At 41.9% G+C, this 25,889-nt stretch overlaps 1 protein-coding gene across 1 annotated transcript in view; it reads right to left on the bottom strand.

Moving 5' to 3' along the window:
* Positions 1–25,889, bottom strand: part of LPAR3 (lysophosphatidic acid receptor 3) — an 83,772-nt gene that overhangs the window by 46,359 nt on the left and 11,524 nt on the right. Inside the window, exon 2 of the mRNA NM_001192741.3 lies at positions 9,018–9,774. Within this exon, the coding sequence (NP_001179670.2) occupies positions 9,018–9,753 (736 nt within the window). The 5' untranslated portion in view covers positions 9,754–9,774. The remainder of the gene's footprint in view (positions 1–9,017; positions 9,775–25,889) is intronic.

Genomic DNA, 25,889 nt, shown 5'->3' with positions numbered 1-25,889 from the left:
TCAGAAAACATTCATTTGTTTTCCTCTTCCCAAGAGGCCACTGTCACTGGCCCTTCTGAGACCTCAGTCTCCCACAGTATGACAGGGGACACCCACCCACCCACTCCCCATCATCGCTTACCTCACAGGCAAGTCACAGCCAGAGCCTGCCGAAGGTCTGGCTGCATGTGAAGAAAACTGGGTTCTATTTTTAGTTCTAGTGTTTGAAAAGCCACTTCTCTAAACCTCAGTTTCCTCACTTATTCCTTCTATTGTAACCTCAGTACATGTATTCCAGACAGCATGCTACATGTTAGATATGCAAAGGCAGACCAACAAGGTACAGGTCCCAACTTCCGAAAGTGGACACCTTAGTTCAAACTAAAGGCATGCAAACAAATGAAGTGTGCTGATTGAGCTGTAGTTAAGTCAGAGAGTGGCCCAAAGGAGATAGGAGCCAGGGTATCTAGGCAGGGCAAGATTCAGAGAATAGAGGCCCTTGGGTTGAGCCTTACAAACTGAATAGGAGTTTCCCAGGAAGAACAAGAAGAAAGGTGTTCCAGTCTGAGCAAAGGCTCAGTGATGCCAACTGAGGAACTCAATAATGACTTATAACTGAGTAAAAGGGAGCAATTAGGGGAGTGGCAGGAAAAAAGGACAATAGAATCTTCCCCACTTACCCTATAGAATTTCCACAAGTCCAAACAAGAACAATTAAAACACTGAAAAAGACACTGTGTCGCAGAAATGTTGTATATGATTACTAGTAGTACTCTGCTGCTGCTGCGTCGCTTTAGTCGTGTCCGACTCTGTGCAACCTCATAGACGGCAGCCCACCAGGCTTCCCGTCCCTGGGATTCTCCAGGCAAGAACACTGGAGTGGGTTGCCATTTCCTTCTCCAATGCATGAAAGTGAAAAGTGAAAGTAGAGTCACTCAGTCGTGTCCGACTCTAGCGACCCCATGGACTACAGCCTACCAGGCTCCTCTGTCCATGGGATTTTCTAGGCAAAAGTACTGGAGTGGGGTGCCATCGCCTTCTCCGTAGTAGTACTCTAGCAAGGTTGATATGGCACTAACTTTTCACCCATTTCCTAGCATGAGAACTCCAGGTACTGTTTTTACTCTTACCACCACTTTGCCACCCTTCCCTCCCCACTGAGAGAAGGTAAGGAGGATTCAGCATTGATGTAAGTGGAGAGGTGGGAGGCAGAAATAAAAACTTTCAGCTCTTTGTTTCAATGACCACAAACTGAAAAGTCCTTTAACTTAATGCTGCTTGTATTTTTAAAACCTCAGTCTGTACTGGGCAAAAAATAACCTTGACCCTAAGCCCATGGCTTTTCAAATGTTCTCCACGCATGCATGTCTGTGTGCTAAGTTGCTCCAGTCGTGTCTGACTCTTTGTGACCCCATGGACTATAGGCCACCAGGCTCCTCTACCCATGGGATTCTCCAGGCACAAATACTGGAGTGGGTTGCCATGCCCTTCTCCAGGGGATCTTTCTGACCCTGGGATTGAAACCACATCTCTGCATTATCTAGTATCTCCTGCATTGGCAGGTGGGTTCTTTAATACTAGCATCACCTGGGAAGCCCACTCTTCTTCATAACCCATAGTAAAAAAAAAATATAACATAAACCAGTCTCTCCCTTTCTCACACACACATACACACTATTAAACAATACACTTATATCTACTATATGTAACTCACTCTGATACTTCCTCTTCTATTCTACTGAATGTCATTAAAAAAAAGTGTCAGTTACAATTTCCCAACTGATTTCATTACTTGCTAGTAGGTCGCACTTGCAACTTGAAAACACCATCCTAAGAGACAAGGAAGACTTACGAAAAATTTCAAAAGAATGATTCACAAATCCCTTGAATCTTTCTTTTCTTTTGCATTTCCAGATATTGCAAAATAAAAGAAAGTCCAGGCCATTTCCTAGGAAACATGACATCCCTGGGTGCACAGTTCACATAGGGTGCTGCTGATGACAATAAGTTAGAGGTTTCCACACAGGGTATTTTGTGTGTTTGGTTGCCATAGGCTGGCTGACCAGTAAGATTTCAAAATACAGGAGTCTCTCTTAGGCGGGGCCTTCGTGCCCTGTGGAAAGTAGGATCGTATGTCTCCAGTGTCTTTTCAATGAGAACATTCAACAAGCAACTTCTTTCATGTAAAGGGATCACCACACATCATAACCCAGATGTGAGCAGCATTCCGCCTCAGGGTAGCTGAAATAGGAACACACTGCCTAGATGCCTTTCCAGTCACGCACAGACTTAAAATTCATATTGCCATCGTCGCTACCATCATCTATCTCCTCAAGCCTAAAGAGTGCTCCCCATCCAGTTCTGTATGTTTTTTGTGTTCAACCAAAATCCTAAACCCGGAAAGAAACATAAAGGTCATCTGGATCTACCCTTTTCCTTCCAAAGAGAACAGCCAACTAAACCTTCTTCTTCATAGTCACTTCCCCTTGTACCTCAACATCCATCTGTGTTTCACAGGGCATTCCTTGTGCTACTGCACAAGCTTGAGATGTTTCTACCATCACACTTCTGATTATACTGTTTCTCCGGCTTAGAATTCCTTCCCTCCTGCCAATACAAATCCCACCCACCATTCCAGATCCCTAAGAAGCCTTCCCCAAATTCTATGGGCCTGTTATCCCTTCTTCCTTCTTTGAAATGAGATTAAGCTCACTGAGTTTGTACAGCCTTTGGCCTCTTAGATGCTATTTAACAGACAGTTGATATGTATTTATTAATTTTCTAATACTTAAAAGAATTTATATTTATAAGAAACTTTAATTTTAAATTAAAATTTTCTACAAAATACACATCAAGGGGTAAACATGAGGATTTAGTATTTTATCATGAATTTATTTAAATCAAGTAATCATTAAAGAAATAAGTATTAAGCTGTTAATTTGAACATACTCAGAACCCGTGACTATAATGGTGGTAGGTGCCAGTCCTTTGATTTTTCTAATATATATACTATCATATGACAGACACCCGTATTAGGCAACTGAATTCTTACATGCATCAGACAGAGCAACTGAGTGGCTCCCTTCCTAAGGAACACCATAGAAGATGCTCTTATGGAAGGAGACTTTGTGCTTTGATACTCAGTGAATCTGAACTTTGTGTAGGCTTTAGTTATTTATTGTCATGGTAGACTACTGAATTTCAGAACTTTAAAACAATTTAAAGATTACCTATTGAACCTCTGATAAGGAAATTTAACCAGGAAAAGGTGAGCTTCACATCATCTCTGTAGAAAATCATAGAAGTGGGGCTAAAAACCTAAATCTGTTATCCAAAGAAGTCAGGAGCTGGAGCTGTAAGTCTAAAAACCTCATACCACCGAGCTCTTCAGTTTCATTTCCTCTGTCCCCACACTTCCTGTCTTCCACCAGATGCCTCTGTCTCACCACTGAGGAACTTCCCCAGGTCCTCCACACCAAGCTATTTTCCTGACATTAACCAATTCCTCAATGCTGTTTCCTCTTGATGCCATGACTTCTCCTATCCTGCCTGGCAATTTCACTGTTTCTTCTGGTTTGGCCCTTATCCAACACCACACCTGCCCAAACTATACAACCTTAATTTTAATCCTTCCAGAAAAACTTGTTATATGTTCCAGACAAAGTTACATATGACACTGAAGCTGGTGACCATGATGACCACCTCACAAAGAATCTTATTCTAGGACAGAACAGGATGACAGAGTTCTTTTCCATTTCATGCTGTGTAAAATATAGAACATGCTGGGAAAAGTTTTCTCTTCAATCAGGCAAGTAGTTTCTGAAGGTACATGGCCAAGCAAATGTCCAATATGCTACTGAAGAAAGAGCAGAGAAATAGCTCCGGAAGGAATGAAAGAGGCTGATCCAAAGTGGAAATAAAGCCCAATTGTGGATGTATCTGGTGGTGAAAGCAAAGTTCAATGCTGTAAAGAACAATATTGCATAGGAACCAGGAATGTTAGGTCAATTTACCTGAATCAAGGTAAATTGGAAGTGGTCAAACAGGAGACAGCAATTGGTCAAACATCAACATTTTAGAAATCAGTGAACTAAAATGGACGGGAATGGGTGAATTTAATTCATATGACCGTTATATCTACTACAATGGGCAAGAATCCCTTAGAAAAAATGGAGTAGCTCTCATAGTCAACAAAAGATTCCAAAACGCTGTACATGGGTGCAATCTCAAAAATGACAGAATGATCTCGGTTCGTTGCTAAGGCAAACCTTCAATATCACAGTAATCCAAATCTATGCCCCAACCACTAATGCCATAGAAGCTGAAGTCAAACGGTTCTATGAAGACCTACAAGACCTTCTAACACCAAAAAAAAAGATGTCCTTTTCATCATAGGGGACTGGAATGCAAAAGTAGGAAGTCAAGGGATACCAGGAGTAACAGGGAAGTCTGGCCTTGGAGTACAAAATGAAGCAAGCAGGTCAAAGGCTAACAGAGTTTTGCCAAGAGTACACGCTGGTCATAGTAAACACCCTCTTCTAAAAACACAAGGGACAGCTCTACACATGGACATCATGAGATGGTCAACACCGAAATTAGATTGACATATTCCTTGCAGCCAAAGATGGAGAAGCTGTATACAGTTAGCAAAAACATGACCAGGAGTTGACTATGGCTCAGATCCTGAACTCCTAATTGCAAAATCCAGACTTAAATTGACAAAAGTAGGGAAAACCACTAGGCCATTCAGGTGTGACCTAAATCAAATCTGTTGATTATATAGTGGAAGTGACAAATAGACTCAAAGGATTAGATCTGATAGACAGAGTGCCTGAAGAACTAAGGACAGAGGTTCAAACATTGTACAGAAGGCAGTGATCAAAACCATCCCCCGCAAAAAGACATAAAAAGGGAAAATGGTTGTCTGAGGAAACCTTACAAATAGCTGAGATAAAAGAAGTGAAAAACAAAGGAGAAAAGGAAAGATAAACCCACTTGAATGCAGAGTTCCAAGGAACAGCAGGGACAGATGAGAAAGACTTTCTCAGTGAACAATGCAAGAAACAGGAAAACAATAGAATGGGAAAGACTAGAGATCTCTTCAAGAAAATTAGAGATATCAAGGGAATGTTTCATGCAAAGATGGGCACAATAAAGGACAGGAATGGTATGGACCTAACAGAAGCAGAAGATATTAAGAAGAGGTGGCAAGAATACACAAAAGAACTATACGAAAGAGATCTTCATGACCCAGATAATCACGAAGGTGTGATCACTCACCTAGAGCCAGACATCCTGGAGTGTGAAGTCAAGTGGGCCTCAGGAGGCATCACTACAAACAAAGCTAGTGGAGGTGATGGAATTCCAGCTGAGCTAATTCAAATCCTAAAAGATGATGCTGTAAAAATGCTGCACTCAATAAGCCAGAAAATTTGGGAAACTCAGCAGTGGCCACAGGACTGGAAAAGGTCATTTTTCATTCCAATCCCAAAGAAAGGCAATGCCAAAGAATGTTTGACCTACCATCCAATTGCACTCATTTTGCATGTTAGCAAGGTCATGCTCAAAATTCTCCAAGCTAAGCTTCAACAGTATATGAACTGAAAACTTTCAGATGTACAAGCTGAATTTAGAAAAGCAGGGGAATCAGAGATCAAACTGCCAACATCCACTGGATCACAGAAAAAGCAAGAGAATTCCAGAAAAACATCTACTTCTGCTTCATTGACTAAGCTAAAGCCTTTGACTGTGTGGATCACAACAAACTCTGGAAAATTCTTAAAGAGATGGGAATACCAGACCACCTTACATGCCTTCTGAGAAAACTGTACACAGTTGAAGAAGCAACAGTTAGAAATGGACATGGAAAAATGGACTGGTTCCAAACTGGGAAAGGAGTACATCAAGGCTGTATCTTGTCACCCTGCTTATTTAACTTATATGCAGAGTACATCATGTGAAATGCCACGCTGGATGACGCACAAGCTGGAATCAAGATGGCCAGGAGAAATAACAATAACCACATATATGCAGATGACACCACCCTCATGGCAGAAAGTGAAGAGGAAAGAGCCTCTTGATGAAAGAGGAGAGCGAAAAAGCTGGCTTAAAACTCAACATTCAAAAAACTAAGACCATAGCATCCAGTCTCATCACTTCATGGCAAACAGATGGGGAAACAATGGAAACTGTGACAGACTTGATTTTCTTGGCCTCCAAAATCACTGCAGACAGTGACTGCAGCCATGAAATTAAAAGATGCTTACTCCTTGGAAGTAAGGCTATGATAAATTTAGATAGTGTATTTAAAAATGACAAAGGTTTGTATAGTCAAAGCAATGATTTTTCTTGTATGTAGGGATGTGAGTGTTGGACCATAAAGAAGGCTGAGCATCAAAGAATTAACTCTTTCTAACTGTCGTGTTGGAGAAGACTCTTGAGAGTCCTTTGGATAGCAGGGAGATCAAACCAGTCAATCCTAAAGGAAATCAACCCTGAGTATTCATTGGAAGGACTGATGCTGAAGCTGAAGCTCTAATACTTTGGCCACCTAATGCAAAGAGCCAACTCATTGGAAAAAGACCCCGAGGCTGGGAAAGATTGTTGGCAAGAGAAGGGGATGACAGATGATGATATTTTTGGATGGTATCACCGACTCCATGGACATGAGTTTGAGCAAGCTCCAGGAGATGGTAAAGGACAGGGAAGCCTGGCGTGCTGCACTCCATGGGGTTGCAAAAAGTCAGACATGACTAAGCAGCTGAACAACAACAACAAAGCAAATGGTTATGCTTGCAAGTAGGAAAAGTAGAGTTTATTGAGACTAAGAATAAAGACCAAAAACATCAATAGCTCTAGCTCAAGAGTAGAAACATGGATCAATATGACCCCACCTTTTCTTATTGTTGTCTACATTCTTGTCAAGGCACTACAAGGAGAATGAGGTATTCAAACTTGAAGACAGAACAAAGAAGCCAGTAAAAAGTCCAAATAAAGCAAAACTAGTTACAGAATGTGGTAATAAACATGTGGACTTCAACGGCCAACTGGTCAGTGTTGGTTCCACCATTAACAACGAATGACCTTGGCCACAGTACTTAAACTCTCCACTCAGTTTCCTCATCTGATATAGGGGTAACAGTAGCTGACCTCACAGGGTTGCCAAGGGGATTAAATAAGCTAATATCTATAAAACCCTTAGGACGGTGCTTAACACATATTAAACCCTATATAAATATTTGTTATCTAAAATAAATCCTCAGTTTGAAATTATTTTAACAATCATACTACATGTCTGATGACCTCCAAACCACACTAGCAGTTTCAGGACCTATAGATATCTTGATGGTTCCCATTCAAGACCACATATCCCCTGCATCTTCCATTATGAATTGCTCCCCAGGAATTCACTTTATAGTTCCTTCACATTGGGAATTAAAAGGACTATACTCCAGAATCTCTCTCAACAATGGTCCCCACAGCTGCAGCCACCACACAGGGTGAGAAATGGCCTCTCTCATGTAGAAGTCAAGGCCTGCAAAACCATAAGTCTTTGTTTGTCCACCCATCACAAAGTCTACCTGTCACCTGGAACAGGACTGGAATTGGTGCACAATTGGCTACCTGCCAGAGGGAATACAAAACAAAGGTAAAATTCTTCACCCAAATGAGTCTTGTTGGTCCAAGAATCACAGTGGAAAGCAAAACTCCTGAGAGCTGGTCAAAACTCCTGAGTTTTGACCTTTCCAAGGTCACCAAACAACTACCACTCTGCTAAACCCAGGACCTTGTCTGACTCTACCTCTCAGGAGTATGAACATTGCTGATACACTCTTTCTTTTTCACAGTTTCCAGGCCACTGTATTCCCCTGGGTTTTCTGGCTATCCCTTTTCTTGGTTTTATGCCGGTTGCTCCTGCCTTTCCACCTTCCCTACATTGGAATGTCCTGGGTCTCATTCCTTGGTCCTCTTCTTTCTTCCATCCACACTCCCTTTCACAGTGGGCTCATCCAGTTTTTTGGTTTAAAATACCACTTTTCCCCCCAGATCTCCAGTCCACCCCTAAATCCTGAAAGCTTCATTCAATAACTCCATGAGATGTCTAAAAAAAACCCCTAAACTTAGCTAGACCAAAGCCAAACTCCCCACCTTCTCCCCAAATCTCCTCTTCTGTCTTCCCCATCTTCACCTTCCCCTAGCCCTCCCATCTTCCTTTGTACCTTACCCATCAGCAAATCCTATCGAGGTTATCATCTAAAAAAATTCAGAAACCAGCCATGTCTAGACTGTTCTCTGGTCCTGCTCTCTGGACCATCTCTCTTGGGCACTGAAACGCCCTCTTAAGCCTCTGCTTTTGCCCCACTACAGTATTTCCTCCAAGCAGCAGTCAGAGAGATGCCACTAAAATGTGAGATCATGTCACTCCCTCATTCAAAACCTTCCAATGGCTTCTTCTCTCATTCAGAAAAGCCAAAGCCTTTACAGTAACTGCACGGCCCCATTGAATCTGAGTCTCCCCACCCCCACCCCCTTAGCTCTCTGACCTCATTGCCCCCCTCACTCACTCCACTCCAGCCATACTGGCCTCCTTGCTGTTCAGCCTCCAAATCTCATTCCATCTTTTGCCTGGAACACCCATCCCCCCATACCCACACGATTCACTCCCTCACCACTTTCCTATCTTGGCTACAAGGTCATCTTCTAGGTGAAGCTGTACCTCACAACATTTTTTTTAAATCGCGAACTGTACCTGTTTAGCGCACTCCTTATCTTCGCTGCTCTATTTTTTCCCATTAGACTCAACATCTTATTTTACCAAATTTATAATAAAATTTACTATAAAATTATTTTGTTTGTCCCATCAGAGTACTTACGTTGCCTTCCCCTATTAGAGTATAAGCTCCAGGCAGGTGGGGGTTTGTGTCTGTTTATGTTAACTCCTGCATTCCTACTACCTAGTAAGTGCCTTGTTTTACAGCAGGTACTCAATAAATATTTGCCGAATGAAGGGGAATAATGTCTGACTTGGTTCCTCTTACCTAAGACAGTCATCACCGTCTTCATTAGCTTCATGGGTGTCCTCCGGCGGCTGATGGACCCACTCGTATGTGGAGACAAGACGTTGGTTTTCCTCTTTACATACATGTAGATCCGCAGGTACACCACGACCATAATGAAGAAGGCCATGAGGTTGGACACAGTCCAGAAAATGAGGTAACTCCTGCTATAAATGGGGGCCAGGGAAGAGCAGGCAGAGATGTCACAGAGGCAATTCCAGCCCAGCGTGGGGACAGCCCCCATAAAGATGGCGATGGCCCAGATGAACAAGATGAGCAGCGTCACCCTCTTTTTGGTCAGGTTGCTGTGGACCCGCATCCTCATGATCGACATGTGCCTTTCCACGGCAATAACCAACAAATTGGTCAGGGAGGCTGTTAAGCTAGCGTCCAGAAGTCCCTGGCGGAGAAACCACCGGTTGACAGTCAGAGTTTTTGAAACCGGGCCAGTGTTAAACATCAGGTACACATAGGCAATTCCAGCAAAGAAGTCTGCAGCAGCTAGGTTAGCCAGCAGGTAGTAGAAGGGGAAGTGAAACTTTCTGTTTTTGATCACTGCTGCGATGACTAGAGAATTAGAAAAAAAGATAAACAGGCAGAAAAACGTTCCAAAACACAAAACAATTAAAAGCTTCGTTCCTGTCCACTCATCAGCAGTGTCAGTGTTGCTCCTATTATAAAAAAAGTCCATCCGCTTATCATAGTAACACTCATTCATTGTGGAGAAGAACTGAACATCCTAGAAAGAAATTTAAAGAAGAAACAAATGTCACTCTTTGCAAAAATCAATCACTAAACCACCAGTTGCCATTGCTAAGCCCCTTATTCTAGTCAACTCCTGTTAATCCTTCAGATCCCAGTATAAATGTCCCTTGCTCCAGGACCCTGGCCCTCGACCTCCTATTACAACCTTTATCTCACATCAGTCACTGTTGTCTGTTTCTCAGGTTAGGTGCAAGCTCAGTGAGGGAGGGTCTGTATCCATTTTGTTCATCATGATAAGCCCAGGACCCATCTGCCCTGGCTGTCTCAAGACCAATATTTACTGAATGGTTGGCTAGCTGGCTGAAAGAATGAATGATCAGGAGGCAAAACTAAGTCAAATATTCTGAACCTTGCAATAATCCACTCTATACTGGTAACAATTACAGCATAGCATGTTAACACTTCTCGGTGGTTTTCAGCTCATTTCTTATTTATAGGTTCTGTTTATTAATCAAGGGCAAGTTGGTAATGCCAGGCACATTCTTGCCAATATATCAGGTGTTGAGTTACTCTTCACATGACCACACACCTTTCCCAAGACTTCTGATCCACCTTTGCCACGTTTTAGTTTCAAGCTACGATGACATGGTTAAGCACGTGGTACAGGGCTGGCAACTTTGTCCTCAGCCCTCCTTTTTTACCTTCTTGTTCACTTCTTTCATACTCTCCTAAGCCAAACTGCACCAATGTGAATTTGCATATTTGATTATCCACCTGAATCACTTCAAGTCAGTTTCCTTCCCTGGGCTCTGTGTAACGGCCAGTAGCAGAAGACCAGTCCTTCATGGGTAAGACTAGAATCTGGAGTCCGAGGGTATGATAATGCACTTGCCAAGTAAGGACGAGTTGTCCAGACACACGTCTGAAAGTAGACCCCACACTGGGGTACCAGGCAGACAAGTTAGGTACTAATCTCAGGATGAGGTCTCTTGCAGTCCGAAAGTGAGGGGTTCTGACCAAGGAGGGGCTGGGCAGGGGCTCAAACAATGCCCACGCATCTGTGCTTGTTGGGAAGACCAGGTGTTTTGCCTCAGAGTGATCCGGCCATTGCTGTGAAGGGTCCAATCAACGGAGAATGGAGTCGAAGACCAGGAAATCTACCTTCTGGAGAGAATGACCAGGGCTCTCTCTCAAGAAACAAGGCTGCAATATTTCTTCTGGAAAACTGGATACCTGGTAGACACATGCACTGAGCAGTCCACTGGTGGGAATGAAGTGGCTCTAAAGGTGAAAACTTAATGGAAATCCCCAGCTTTTAAGGCTCTTATAAATTCTAAAGGCTCTTGTAAAGCTCAATATCACATCCAGAATCAGGATAAGGGGATCAAATATCAGTCTAAAGTAGTACAAAATAGACATTTATTGTAGACAGTCTTTATTTTAATGTATAATGATATAATGATATTTTTACTGAATTAGATATATGTGTCTCTGCCATAAATAATGAAAGGTAAAATATCATGTTATATGCTTCAGATAAACAAATGGGAATGATCTCAAGATACAAATGGGTCTAAGTGCCTTTTACTAATGACAAAACAAAAACTATTCTCTTTGGAAGATATTGAACAACCACTAACTGCCAATATCAGACAACTTCATAAAACAGGTCAATATATCTACATTATATCATGATAATTTCCCCAAATTTAAACTACGCATCTATATGATAATTTTCACAATATTCCAGTATGACTATACCATAATTTACTTAACTAATCCCTAACTGTTGGATATTTAAGTTGTTTCTAATATTTTACTTTGACAAGAAAGACTACATTCTTATGCATTAATCTTTACACACTTGGCCAATTATTTCCTTAGGATTAATCCATAGATTTTAGTTGATGAAGTAGCAAATATAAACTTATTTAAAGGTTTCTTGTATATGTTGTCGAACTGCCCTCAAGACAGATATTTCTAATCCCACCAGCAGCAGATGAGAGTTGAATGGAAGACACTAATCTAGTAAAATTCAATTTTAATATCCAAAGAGAAAATGTAGCTTTCAACAGTACTGAAAATATACTGAAATTCAGGACAAAAAATCCAAAAACCACATGAGAAATTTTAATGATTATGTGTCTTTTTAGTAGGCAATTGCTATGTGTCCTTCTACTAATGAAAAATATTTCATGTATTTTATTTTGCTATATGTTCTAGATAGCTAAGAGAAATACAGTTCTGATTTAAAAATTATATTTATTGCTGTTTACTTGCTAAGTCATGTCTGACTTTTTTGTGACCCCATGGATTGTAGCCCACCAGGTTCCTCTTGTCCATCGGATTTCCCAGGCAAGAATACTGGAGCGGGTTGCCATTTCCTTCTCCAGGGGATCTTCCCAACTCAGGGATCAAAACTGAGTCTCTTGCATTGGCAAGTGGATTCTGTACCACTGAACCTCTTGGGAAGTCCTAAAATTATCTTATCTTTAACTCATCAGTTTATCAAGATTAATGTCAGAAAGATGTAGGAATTAACATACTAGCAGAAAGCTAAATTTTCCTAATTTCATTTAAAAGAGGTTTTTAACATTTATTGTGGTCATAAACTTGGTTGAATTTGTAATTACATCATGCCCTAAAACTACAATGATTATTAAAAACTTTAAAAATCTTCAAATTCAACTTTCCCTCATCAAAACCAAAATGGCACATTCTTTGACACATTTTAGCAAAATTTGTCCAGGGAATGCGAAGTAGTTTTGTCTTACAAAGTTGAAAACCACAGGAAAACCATGATTAACCAGAACTCCCACCACAGTTTCCTACCTCCCAGGCTCTAATTCTACTTTCGGGAGAAGTAGACAATGAGAATATTAAAAAATTAATATAGGGAATTAGTGAAAAAGATTCCACAAGATGGAATATTATGTACCCATTGAAAATCATGTTTACTGTGAAGCTGTATTAATATGAAGAAAAGCATATGCCATTGTTTTAATTAAAATAAAGTATATGTATGTATACATATATATATAAGTACACATATATTTATATATATATACACACACACATATAAACACACACACATATGTGTGTGTATATATATATAAATATATGTGTACTTACATAAATATGTATACATACATATACTTTAATTAAAACAATATAAACATATAAACACACACAAATATGTGTGTGTGTGTGTGTGTGTGTCTGGACTACTTTTAAAAGACAAAAAAAAGAAGAGGGAAAAAACTCAAAGTGTAAATAGTTAACAAAGAACAAAGAATGGTAGAATTGTGGGGTTTTATTTTTTAATTCTTTCCAGTTTTTTCTACAGTCTACATTTTTTGTAATAAATAAATAGACTCTTAAATGCTGGTTTGCAAATTCTGTTTTAGGAGAACACATTCTACTTAGTATACCTTTCTTTGAAAACTATGACACTGAAAAATCAAAATTAATCCTCAAAGGAAAAACCTCAAGGATTCACTTACGTTCATTATTATTACTCTTATCAGCACAGCACACTTTAGAGTTTTCCAGTGATAATGAAAATAAAATGGTTTTCTACTTAAAATTTCATGAAACAACAAAACCTTATAATGCTGACAACTGGCCAAATCAAGAGGTCCCATCAAGAGGCCAAATCAAGAGGTTCTCTAACTCTCTTATAAAACATTCCCAACACAATCACCCCAGAGTCCCAAAAATGAATAATGGAAGTTTGTGAACTAGTACTTCTGATTTTTTTTTTCTCTGCCATAAGCTGTCCAGCTTGTTGACAGTCCCCAGTACATATTAACAACAGATCACCATATTCTCGTAGCTGGAAATTACCAAAAACTTAGTGAGCTTATAACAAATGATCGACTTACCATTTCTTGACCTCTCTCAAACTTCAAAATATGATTCTATTATAAATTCTAAACATCCCCTCCTCAGAGATACTAAACAAATCCAAAGTAACCCTCAGTTCCCGCTATCAGAGAGCCTTGCTTTCTCTACCAGTTATGACATATTTTTGTGTGTGTTTTGTCTTTATTATCCATCCCCCTCTGCTAGACCTCTCTGCTCCATGAGACCAGGGACCTCGCCTTTTATGCTCACATCTATAGCATCAGCATGTGTGGAGGGGGCAAATGAATCTCCATTTAACATTATCTCTTCCCCACTAAAAGGAAGAGGTTCAGTTAAATGCCTTTGATGACTTACACATCACCCACTAACTATGCCAATTGGAGAATTTCACTGATTAACTTCGTGTTCTTGGGTTAGTTACTTAGTATCTTGACTTTACTATTTTTAATTGCTAATATTTGAATGATTACTCTGTGCCTGATGCTGGACTAAGCATTTTATGTAGGTCTTCTTATTTAATCCTACCCACAGTCATGCAGATACTATTATATGATCTATTGTGCGGGTGAGGAAACTGAAGTATCCTCGCCTAAGGTCACACAGCTAGTAAGTGGAAGACCTCGGCTTCTCTTGAGGCAGCTGTGCTCCCAGGCTCACAAGCTTCTCTACAACACTACATTTTCTCTCCACAGACAATGAAATACCAGACAGACCGAGAACTATAGTCATACTTACAATAACCACAGAATTACCAAAATAGAATGATCCCATCAAATCACGTTCAAAGACTGTCTTGTGTTATACGCATATTAAAAAAAAATTGGGACAGCCTAAATACCCTTTAGGTTTTTTATTTTGTTTTTAAAGCCCTGAGAAATATAGGAAAAGGCATGTTTTCTGAAAATACGCTTTCAAATTTCATAGTAAGCAGGCCACACAATACAATTTTAAGACTAATGTTGTTCAACTTGAATTCTGCCAAATCTCAAGCTTGGCTTTTTTTTCTTTTTCTTCCTTTCTTCTTCTTCTTCTTTTTTTCTATACTAAAGGTTTAGAGGGTTTGAATAGTTTTGACCCAGAAACAAAAGATGTTAAACTCTGGAGGTATTACCACAACTTTCAGTTCAGTTCAGTTTAGCTGCTCAGTCATGTCTGACTCTCTGTGACCCCATGAATCGCAGCACGCCAGGCCTCCCTGTCCATCACCAACTCCCGGAGTTCACTCAGACTCACGTCCATCGAGTCAGTGATGCCATCCAGCCATCTCATCCTCTGTCGTCCTCTTCTCCTCCTGCCCCCAATCCCTCCCAGCATCAGAGTCTTTTCCAATGAGTCAACTCTTTGCATGAGGTGGCCAAAGTACTGGAGTTTCAGCTTTAGCATCATTCCTTCCAAGTTTGAATAGTTTTGACCCAGAAACAAAAGATGTTAAACTCTGGAGGTATTACCACAACTTTAAACTTCAGTAATTTAAGACTTCAGAAAATGATGGTTTAGAAAGTCTATATGTAGAATCCAAATGAAAACCTCAGGAGCAAAGCTTTCATTTAGACTCTCCCAAACTTGATTCTCTAAAACACTGTCCAGCCAGCCCATAATGTGGAAACAATTATGAAAATTAAAACATGTGAAAACCACTCAAGCTGCTTATTTCAAACTACATCTTGGGAGACAAGTTGCTGCTGGCCTTTTAGTTGGCTTTCAACAACACTTTCTTTTTCCCCTTGGGATGAAACAGGGTACCTCCAAAACAAGATCTGTTGGTGCTGTGCACATTTTCGTTTCCTGTGGTCCACAAGTGTAGAACTCTCCTCTCCTCTCTGGAAACCCCAGCCAGATGGGAGCTGGAGATCAGGTTAGTTGGTACACTAACAACCAGAAAAGAGACCACTCCTGCCAATCAACCACATTTATGCACTAAATTCTTCTTATTAATTCATGTTAATGGCAAAATTGGGATAGCATGGGATATTTTAACTCCACATGTGATCCCCGAGGTTCATTTCAGCCATGAATTTCAAGGCCCTTAAACTGCTGCTCCTCTGCTCAGAAGCCTCTTCCCCTAGATATTCCCAGGGCTCACTCTGCCACCTCATTCCTGTCCAAACATCACCTCATCAGAGAGTCCCTTCCCTGCCACTTTGTAAAAGAGCACGTCTCCAAACCCCCACCCGACCCCTTGCCAACTGCACTGTCACCCTGTCCCTTGCTTTATTATTCTTTACAGCATTTCTCACCACCTGACACTGTCTACTTGGGCTTATGGTCTGTCTCCCCATGTGCTTAGGAAGCTGGGGCCTTTGTGCTATTGTGGCATGTCCCCAGCACGTGGGACAATGCCCAGCACATAGTAGGCACTCAGTAGATACTAGTCCAACGCAGAATTAAATGAAGCACACATGTGCCCACATGCACCTTGCCTGTTTACCCAAACTGAGCATTATTACTTTCCGCTGCTGCTTCTGCTGCTGCATACTCTCTAATTAGGGTCTCAGAACTCTTTCACTTTCCTCTGTAGACTTGGCTCCCAGCCCTGCTAGATGAGAGGTGTGAGGAGTGGTGTTTGCCACCTTGGAACAGAAACTTCACAAGAGCAGGCAAATCAGGGTGGTCTGAAGGGTAGTCCCATGGTAGAGACCCCTCCCCGGTCTGTATGGACATCAGAAATTATGACTCCTCTTTGAACACAACTTCCAAAGAAAAGGGGGACTCAATGGCCAAAGCTAGGCCAATTGAGCAACAAAGTAAAGTAGGATTGGACTATCACCCAAAGTATTCCAAAAAAATCTATTAGTCATACTGATGGAAATAAAAGACTGAAAAATATAATAAACGAAAAAGAAGAGATGACTCTCCCATGCAGAAGAAATCCAAATAAATTATGTAGATGTTGCCCGGGAGGGGAACATCTCTCCCAGTCCTTACATGTGGACTGTGCATGGTAGCTTCTTCCCAAAGAGAGCATGACAGGGTTTGGGCCGCTTTTCAGTGCAGAAACTTGACAAACATGACTTCGGCCAGGTAATCAAGGTCAGCATCAACAGTGACCAGTCACACTGCTAGCCTGTAACCTTGATCAGATACATTAAGAATGATACTTTACTCGGTAATCTTCTTTCTCAAAACCATGCTGCTGCTGCTTACTCAGTCATGTCCACTCTATGACCCCATGGACTGTAGCCTGCCAGGCTCCTCTGTCTATGGGGATTCTCCAGGCCAGAATACTGGAATGGGTTGCCATGCCTTTCTCCAAGGGATTTTTCCAACCCAGGGATTGAACCCAGGTCTCCCGCATTGCAGGCAGATTCTTTACCATCTAAGCCACCAGGGAAGCCCAAGCCCAAGAATACTGGAGTGGGTAGCCTACCCCTTCTCCGGGGGATCTTCCCGACCCAGGAATTGAACCAGGGACTCCTGCCTTGCAGGCAGATTGTTTACCAGCTGAGCTACCAAGGAACCCCCACAAAACCCATAATACCAGCCTGATCTGAGAAAAACCTCAGATAAATCCCAACAGGAGGACATTCTCAAAAATCATCAAAGTCATCAAAAACAAAGAAAATCTGAGAAACTGTTCCAGCTAAGAGGAACCTAAGGAGACATGACATCTAAATATAATGTGTATCTCAGATCCTTGAACAGAAAAGGAATATTATGTAAAAAGTGAGACTATTTGAATGAATATTATTATATTTATTATTATAGAATATATACAATTATAATATAAACAGTATATTTATATATTTATAAATAATAATTTATAAATTTAAATATATTAAGTACATAATTATATGTGATTATATAATAATTATATGCAATTATTATAATTATATATTATTAATATCTGAGAATAACTAAATAAATATTTAGTTAATAATGTTTCCATATCAGTTCATTAAGTGTAACAAATGCACCATATCAATGGGAGATGTTAGTAATAGGAGTAGGGGTATAACATGGGAACTCTAAACCTTCTGGTCAATTTTTCTGTAAATATGAAATTGTCCTATAAGCAAATAATATTTAAAATAGATTTTAAAAAGAGAGGGGAGAGGATGTCATCTCTGCTATACTGCAGCAATTTCAAAATAAATAAAGCCTGTAGGTTTCATAAGCAGTAATTTTACTCTTTGCTGTAGCAAAATAACACATAGGAGCAGCCATCTATTGGAGATTCAACTTAAACAGATACCGTCCATGACAGAAGACTGGGATCCTCGATATTCTCAGGTAAAGCTCATACATTTATATTAGGGCTACCTGCCAAGCGCACGGCTACTACAAATCTGCTACCCTCTCTGAATACACTAGACCATTTCTCTTAAGCAAGTTAAACTCAATTCTGTTAAAAAGTTTCATTACTCTGTTTAAGAGCAAATGGTAAACTCAGGCACATAAAGTTGTTCTGATCTTGACCCCTGTTCTCCGCATAGCACCCAGGTCCCGCTGTACACCGAGAGACGCTACTGGTAGTGGTGTTCCCCAAGCAGCAGACACACGGGAGGAGCAGGCACAACCGGGTGCGCCTGGGAAATGAGAAACTTCCGTGCCTCGAGCCATCTTCAGCTTCGAGTGGTGACACACAGGGGAAACGGCACCGAGAGCTCAGCAGAATAAACAGATGACTGTGTCAGGGCTCATTTCTAAGCCCTGTAGGTAGGGAGGACCGCCTGTTGCATGTCAGCTGATCGATCACTGCTTTCTCTCTCCATCAGGTGGGTGGATTTATGAAAGCGCAGGCTGTAAACACACAGCTTTTACCCAAGAACTTGTTTAATAAACGTATTGTTCCCCAGATGTCACTGATGACTGACTGAGGACTGTCTTAAACCTCTTGGTTAAACAGGAAGCAAACTTGAAAACATACCGAACTAAACCAAATAAAAGAGGTGAGACATGGATTTTACGTGATCAGCAAATTCTCTGACTCAGCTTATCCACATGTAATATAAATCTTTAACTGTGTTTACTCTGTCAATTGTATACAATTTTAATCTCCTCTAATTCATTAGGCTGGACAGATGACATACATTTTGGCAGTCTTAAAAGTAAAGATGCTAATCAGAATGCTTAAAATGAATAATATTTACATATAACTCCATATGTTCTATTATGTAGCAAATGATCCTTAGATCATCATGTAATCACATGTTTGAACGAGGAGAGAATGCCCAAATTTAAAATGTGGACATTCATCCCTGAAAGAGATATTTTTTGTACAAAGAACTTTGTCACTCTGTGAAGATATATTTTGAGAAATTTCAAAGTTCCTACTTACAGCCAATGACTTCTCAGAAGAAGAAAATCAGATTTCTTTTCCTTATAAAATTCACAAGAGAAAATTTTGGCCCAAACTGCTTGTCTTAACGTAACCACATACTGCATTCATTCCCTGGCTCAATCCATTTCGTGACTAAATCTGCCTCTGGTACTGAGAAGGATGTTCAAGAATCTCCAGCTCTATATCAGATCAGATCAGATCAGATCAGTCGCTCTGTCGTGTCCAACTCTTTGCGACCCCAGGAATCGCAGCACGCCAGGCCTCCCTGTCCATCACCAACTCCCGGAGTTCACTGACATGGTGTGTTCCAAATAGTCCCCTCCTGTTCCCAGTAACAGGTGAATAGTGACCTGCAGTGACCGCTCCTTGCTTCTAGAAAGCATGCCTGCCCAGGTTAGTGCCTGTTTGAATCCTGAAATTTGATACAGAAAGGAAAATCACACTTTCAAATCATGTGACTATAGAGGGAAATTGTTGTTTTAATGAAAGCTTCAGAGACTCTAAAGGAGAGCACCACTGTTTGGTCACTAAAGCAGGAGTCTCACAGCCATCCCCATTCCATCCCCCTCTACCATCCTATGCGCGTCAAGAAGTAAAACAGCACACCTGTATGAAGGTAATCAGGTCACAGAAGTGCATGTAAAAGACAAGAGAAAGCTGTGTCTGATTTCAACCATCCGCCCATCCAGCTCCCTCTCCGACCCTCTCCACTTGCTCTTTTCCCTGCTGGGAACACATCACCTGGCTTCCTTGCCCTGCAGCTCCTACCCTGAGAGGTACAGTGAAAGATGAAGAGGAGGAGGTGGGGCAGAGCTGAAACACTGACTTCCCCTGCTCACTCCCTGGCATATTGCTCTGAGTTGGCCGGGTTAGTACCTGGCAGGCAGCCTCTTGTTACTGGCAGCCTCCCCTTCCCCCTCTCCTTGGCTTTCAGCTTGAGGGGTGTTAACAGCTCCTTGCTGTTTCCAGCTCTGGGTCATTGCACCATCTCTTGATTTTCATGAACTCTGCCCTCCCCCAGTTACCAGGTGATCAACCCCCTCCTCCAGATACCAAATTAACTCTCACGTAGTGAAACAGATATCATCTTCAAGTACATTATAATACAACAGTGTTATTTTAAAGGTGTTAATATGCTATAGATTTTCTTAAATCTTTTAGTATGATCAAGCACACATAATATTTCCAGCTATAAATGTAGCAACTCTCAGAGAAGGAAAGAGGAATAAACAGTATTCTCAAAGGCATGGGCCAGTATTACAATTCTTTAGATGTTCCCTATGTCCCCTTAGTCATGCCAGAACCCTAGCAAATTTCCTTACACACACTAAGTGATTCGTTCAATGAGTGATTTGCCCATAGTTAGGGGTTATATGCAGGCTTTGCTAGTGGTTCAGTGGTAAAGAATCTGCCTGCCAATGCAGGAGGTGCAGGAGACACGGGTTCAATCCCAGAGTCAGGAAGATCCCTTGCAGTAGGAAATGGCAACCCACTCTAGTATTCTTGCGTGGGAAATCCCATGGACAGAAGAGCCTGGCAGACTACAGTCCATGGGGTTGGGAACAGTCAGACACGACTGAGCACACATGCACCTGCCTCAGGGGTTCTATACAAGAAAGATGACTGCACAACAGATCCCTGCATGCTGGAGTCTACCTCATGGATGTCCTGCAGTGTACTCCAGCATCAGTCCCAGCTCTGAGTTCCTGGTCTTATATACCATGGAAATAAATGACATGGGTTGAAGTGTTCATTTGGGCCTCAGGTTAGCCAGGTCTGAAACTAGAAGTGGAGAGAAAGAAGCAGCAGACTTTTCCTTAAGGTCCTGTGAAGAGGGCGGGGTGGAGAGGGGCAGCATAAAGACAACCTGAACCAAGGGGCACTGCCACCTGATTTGAGGCCAGGCAGACATTGCCACAAGGGCTGCCTTTTGGTGGCACCACTGATCCACCCTCCACAGTGGCATTTCCAGTGGCAGGGCCAGCCACGGGGGCTGCTGGACGAGTGCTGTTCTCCCAGAAGCTCTGCAGGCTGGTGAAGATGCTAAAATGGTGGAGATACTATAATGGTGGTGATGCTATGATGGCAGATGATTTTTAGGCCCTGCGGACATGAACCAGACTTAGTCCCTAAGTAGACAAAGAGCATGGGGGCTTAAGCCACTGAGGGAGAGGGAGGGAATCAGCTCATCTCCATTCCATCAACAGTCTCGTCTTATTCCAGCATTCATCACCTTTACTCCTCCAAAATGAATACAAACACACTTGGGGGAGGCCAGAGGCAGTCCTTAACTCTGGAACCTATACACATGTATACCCCTGGAACTTTCAGACATATATACATTCATTCTCCTAAGGTGACTCTTTACTAAATTCGGATTCTTTTAGCCACTGGAGGGAACTCCCCTGTTACTGCACTGTAGAAGCAGCCTCTGTCTCAGTGTCAGCCTTGACCACCAGACTGCAAGCTTCTGAAAGGCCACCAGTTTCTTACTTAAATTTGTGCACCTGATGCCCAATGGACATGGGCATCATGGGCATGCCCATGGGCATGGACAACACGTGTCTAGTTCATGTGTTGGTTAGTTTTAGTTTGCTGGTTGGGAGTAGAGGAGGCAAGAACTTGATCACACTTTATTGAATGATGCCTGGGTGATACAGAAGTAGAAAGAAAGTATAGGCTATTCTTTCAAGAAATTCGACTATGAAATACTTGGTACCTCTCCTATGGCATTCAACACACCATATTAAATATTTATTTGTCTTCACCTCACTTCCAAACCTGTTGGGCAGAGCTGGTATCCTTCTGTCTCCCTGTTCTCTGAAGCACAGACACAGAAACTTGCCTGTAATCAGCACATAATAAAAATATGCTCAATTTTCCTGAATAATTCAATTACAAATCCTTTATTTCCAGTCTCTCTCTTTCTTTGGTTTCACTGTGGATATGGACAGAGAGTTACTCTCTTTTTGAAACTCCCCTCCCAAGCCTCTCTGACTCTACTCTTTCCTGGTTCTTATTCCACTGTCCTCAATATTTCTGTCATGCTTTCTTCCATCAGCCTTGGAGTGTACATATTCCTAGACTCGGCCCTCAGGTCTCTCTTCTTTTCCCTTTAAACTTTCTTGCACCAGAGCTATGATTGCTTAAGTTATTTCCTCTATATGGTGACTCTAGAACTAGCTCAAGCCCTGACACTGCTCATGTCCTCTCTCTCTCATGCTAAGCTCCCAAACTGCCTCCAAGATAAACAAGAAAGTCACCACGAGGGTAGCATCTGTGCAGGATGGGATGAAACTTCCTTCAGTTCAGCTGCTGGAATAGGAACAAAGTTTGAGGCTTAAGCACCAGGTTTTAACGCAGGGGCTAAAGCAAGGGTGGTCTTGGGTTTTACTGGTTGTTTGTAGCATAGCATTTGCAAGCTGGCAGAGAGGTTTGGGATTGGAGAGACTTCTCCCAGCTCACATTGGCCAGGATCTTTTGTTTTCCCTCTTCCAGGGCTTTGCTTGGATTCAGGACAGACTAGTATAACTCCTTTCCCGGTGCTCCACCGATCCTGATTACTGCAGCATCTCAGGCAATCAGATCCACCTCTGCCCCAGCACTTTGAACACAGCCTTGTGGATTCTAACGCCAAATCTGTGTATCTCATTTCTGGATTTCCTCCTGAGAATGGTTCTTGGCCCCTTCTTGAGCGAACTTCCCCCTTGTTAACCTCACCACACTACCAGCCTGTGGCCCTCAGGCTGCATAAAAGGACCAGCAGAACCCCAGACTCCACATCCAAGAGGTCCTGTTCTGAGTGACAGGACACTGAGCTCAGGACAGTTCTTCCAACTCACTTGCCCATGACTATCTGCTGCCCTGTGACTTCTCTCATAATTATTTCTTTCGTCATTCTTGGCTTTATGGTCTATGGCACAGACTGTTAGATCATGTCTTCCTTTTCTTACAGAGTAATACACTCCATTTCCCAGCCTGCTTACAGCCAGGGTGGTTGTGTGGCTAACTCCTTGCTAATGGACTGTGAGCGTTAATGAAGAGCACAGCTCCCGGGTTAGCCCTGGAGCAGCCCGACAACTTCATGCTCTTTCACCTTCCTGCATACTAGAGCTCAGAGAGGCCTGTGATCCAGCACTCAACATTCAGACCAAGGCAGAGCCCTAGAAGCACAACTCAAAGTCATCCGGGGACAACTTTCCATTAATAAACAGATAAAACTACAGAAATTATGAATAAACACCTAGAAATGTCTGTCACAATTTGACATTGTTATGAAATACAAATGCATGATCTGTGGAGTCCAAACCAAAATACTGGTCTTCAGCATACTGGATGTAAAGAAATCTATCTTTAAACAAAGGGAGTTTGTGAAACGTTACCCTGGTAGATGGTGGAGAAACAAAATAAAAAGAGCCCTTCAAATCCAAACCTCAGGATTATTAACAAGAGAGAGAAAAAAAAAAACAAAAAACAAACTTCTGTCATCTTCAAATCACTGTATTTGGGGGCTTCTCTGCCAAAGAAGCCTGCAGCTCTAGGTGCAAGTGTTGGAAGGAAACATACTGTGAGCAAGCAATGGCTGCTCCTCACAGTTTTTAGTGTGTGTGTGTGTGTGTGTGTGTGTGTGTGTGTGCATGCTCACTCAGTCGCGTCTGACTCTTTATGACCCTATGGACTGCAGACCATCAGCATCCTCTGTCCATGGGATTATCCTGGCAAGAATACTGGAGTGGATTGACATGCCCTTCTCCAGGGGATCTTCCTGACCCAGGGATCGAACCAGCATCTCCTGTGTCTCCTGCATTGGCAGGCAGATTATTCACCCCTGAGTCACCTGGGAAGCCCTAGCTTTTAGAAAGGCATTCCCAGAAAGAGATGAGCTCAGGCAAGGATCATTTGTAAGCAAAAGTGGAGAAAAATGGGCAGTACCTAGAAGCTGGAGGCCTTGGAGGATCAGAAAAGTTAACTGCTTCTACAACTGCAAAGACTAGAAAATAATATCGTTGCTCACAGCCTTTCTCAAAGGCCTCTCAGTAAAACATGGCATTGGAACAAAGAAGTCAGGCTGATAGGAAAGATCAGAGTAAGCGTGCACCCTCCTGCCCAAGTCCATGTTTTAGAGGAAGTCAGAGTAGAAACAACTAAGGAGAGGAAGAGAGAGATGGACCCAGACAGACACTGGGAAATAAGGAATGCTAAAGAACTTGGTCCAGAATAGAACTTGGATATGGTAACTGGTGTATGGAATTGACCAGAAGCAAACAGATCAGAAGACTGTAAACTTTTTAAGGAACCACACTGCCATGGAAGCTATAGCGAGGCATGGAGCTCATACTTTCCAACATCCATTTCAGATATGGCCATAGAGGGTAATGGATAAGGAAGAACTTCCCAGGCAACAGAGTCAAAGTCAAGGCCACTAGGAAGACTCTCTCAGAGAGCAGTAGCAGGGATTGAGGCAGGGAAATCTTAATAATTCCTTCCCAGCAGTGGTTCATCATTTTTACACACCTGTGGCTGCTAGGTGTCTTCCACTTTTCAGAAGGGTGGGAGTTTTATTTTGTTGTGGTCTGCTTGCTTCTATCCCTCCATTGTATAATGAATGTTTGTCGGTCAGAATAAGCAATGAAATGGACATTTTATCATGAGTATTTAAAACAAGGTTTAGAGAAGGGAAGGCCAGACCTGTGGAGTTCTGGTCATCTAAATCCTTTCAAGGACAGTATGGCAGGCTGTGACACAGGGGGGGCTGGGGAGCAGGGAGAAAGCAGCAGGAGCTTTGGCGACAGCTGGCCCTGGGTCAGATGTAGGCTCTTCACTGTCAGCAACACCTCTAACCTGGCACATCACTGATCTGGCCAGAGCCTTTTCCTTCCTCTCTAAAGGTAACTACAGCACAATAACTACAACAACATTATAGATAGTTGAAAGGATAATGAAAGCACTGTTTATAAAGCGCCTAGCAAGATGCTTAGCACATAGGGTGTACTCAATAAATGGTAGATAATACTTCTCAAGAAAGTCAGTTAACTCAAAATTTCCCCCAAATTCAGTGCAATATGCAGCTGGCATTCTGGAATCGCTGTTCACGCTCTAACACTTCAATTTAACAAGGACCAGTACCAAAGGCATCCTATACCCGCACGACACTACCTACATCCAGGAAAGCCCCGTCCCCTGCCTGAAAGTATGGGCCCAGCACTGCCGTGATGAGGCCTCGGGCACTGCCGCTTCCCTCTTCTGCTGCTTGAAACAAAGCAGGGAAGCAGGAAGGGGCAGGTAGAAGGGCGTGAGGAAGCAGAGGAGAGGCGACGTGGTGTGGTGGAAGAACACGGGTTTTGGGTTCTGGGTTCAAGTACTACTAGTAAAGCAGGTGAGCAGAGTGGTTAAAGAGCAAGGCCCCGGCAATGAACATCATACTCAACAGTGAAAAACTGAAAGTTCTTCCTGTAAGATCAGGAGGGACAAGGCAAGGATACCCACTCTGGCCCCTTCTGTTCAATACAGTATCTCAGTTCTTGCGAGAATCAGACAAGATGATGACATAAAAGGTATTCACATCAGAAAGGAAGGCGTAAACTTATATGTCTGCAGATGACATGATCTCATATGTAGAAAACCCTAAAGATCCCACATACGTTAAAAAAAAAAAACTGTTAGAACTAATGGACGAATTCAGTAAAGTTGTAGGACACAAAATCAACATACAAAAATCAGTTGCATTTCTAAACACCAACAATAAACAAACTGAAAAGGAAATTAAGAAAACAAACTGATTCACAATAGCACTATAATGAATACAATACTTAAGAATTAATATAACCAAGGAAGCAAAATATTTGTATATTCAAAACCATAAAACAATGGTGGAAGAAATTGAAGAAGACATAAGTAAATGGAAAGACATGCTGTGCTCATGGATTAGAACCTAATATTGTTAAGATATTATGGCACAAAGTGAAGAACTAAAGAGTCTCTTGATGAAAGTGAAAGAGGAG

Source organism: Bos taurus, chromosome 3, assembly GCF_002263795.3.
Source record: "Bos taurus isolate L1 Dominette 01449 registration number 42190680 breed Hereford chromosome 3, ARS-UCD2.0, whole genome shotgun sequence".
In the NCBI taxonomy this organism is placed as follows: Eukaryota; Metazoa; Chordata; class Mammalia; order Artiodactyla; family Bovidae; genus Bos; species Bos taurus.
This window is presented reverse-complemented; position numbering and strand designations above follow the sequence as displayed.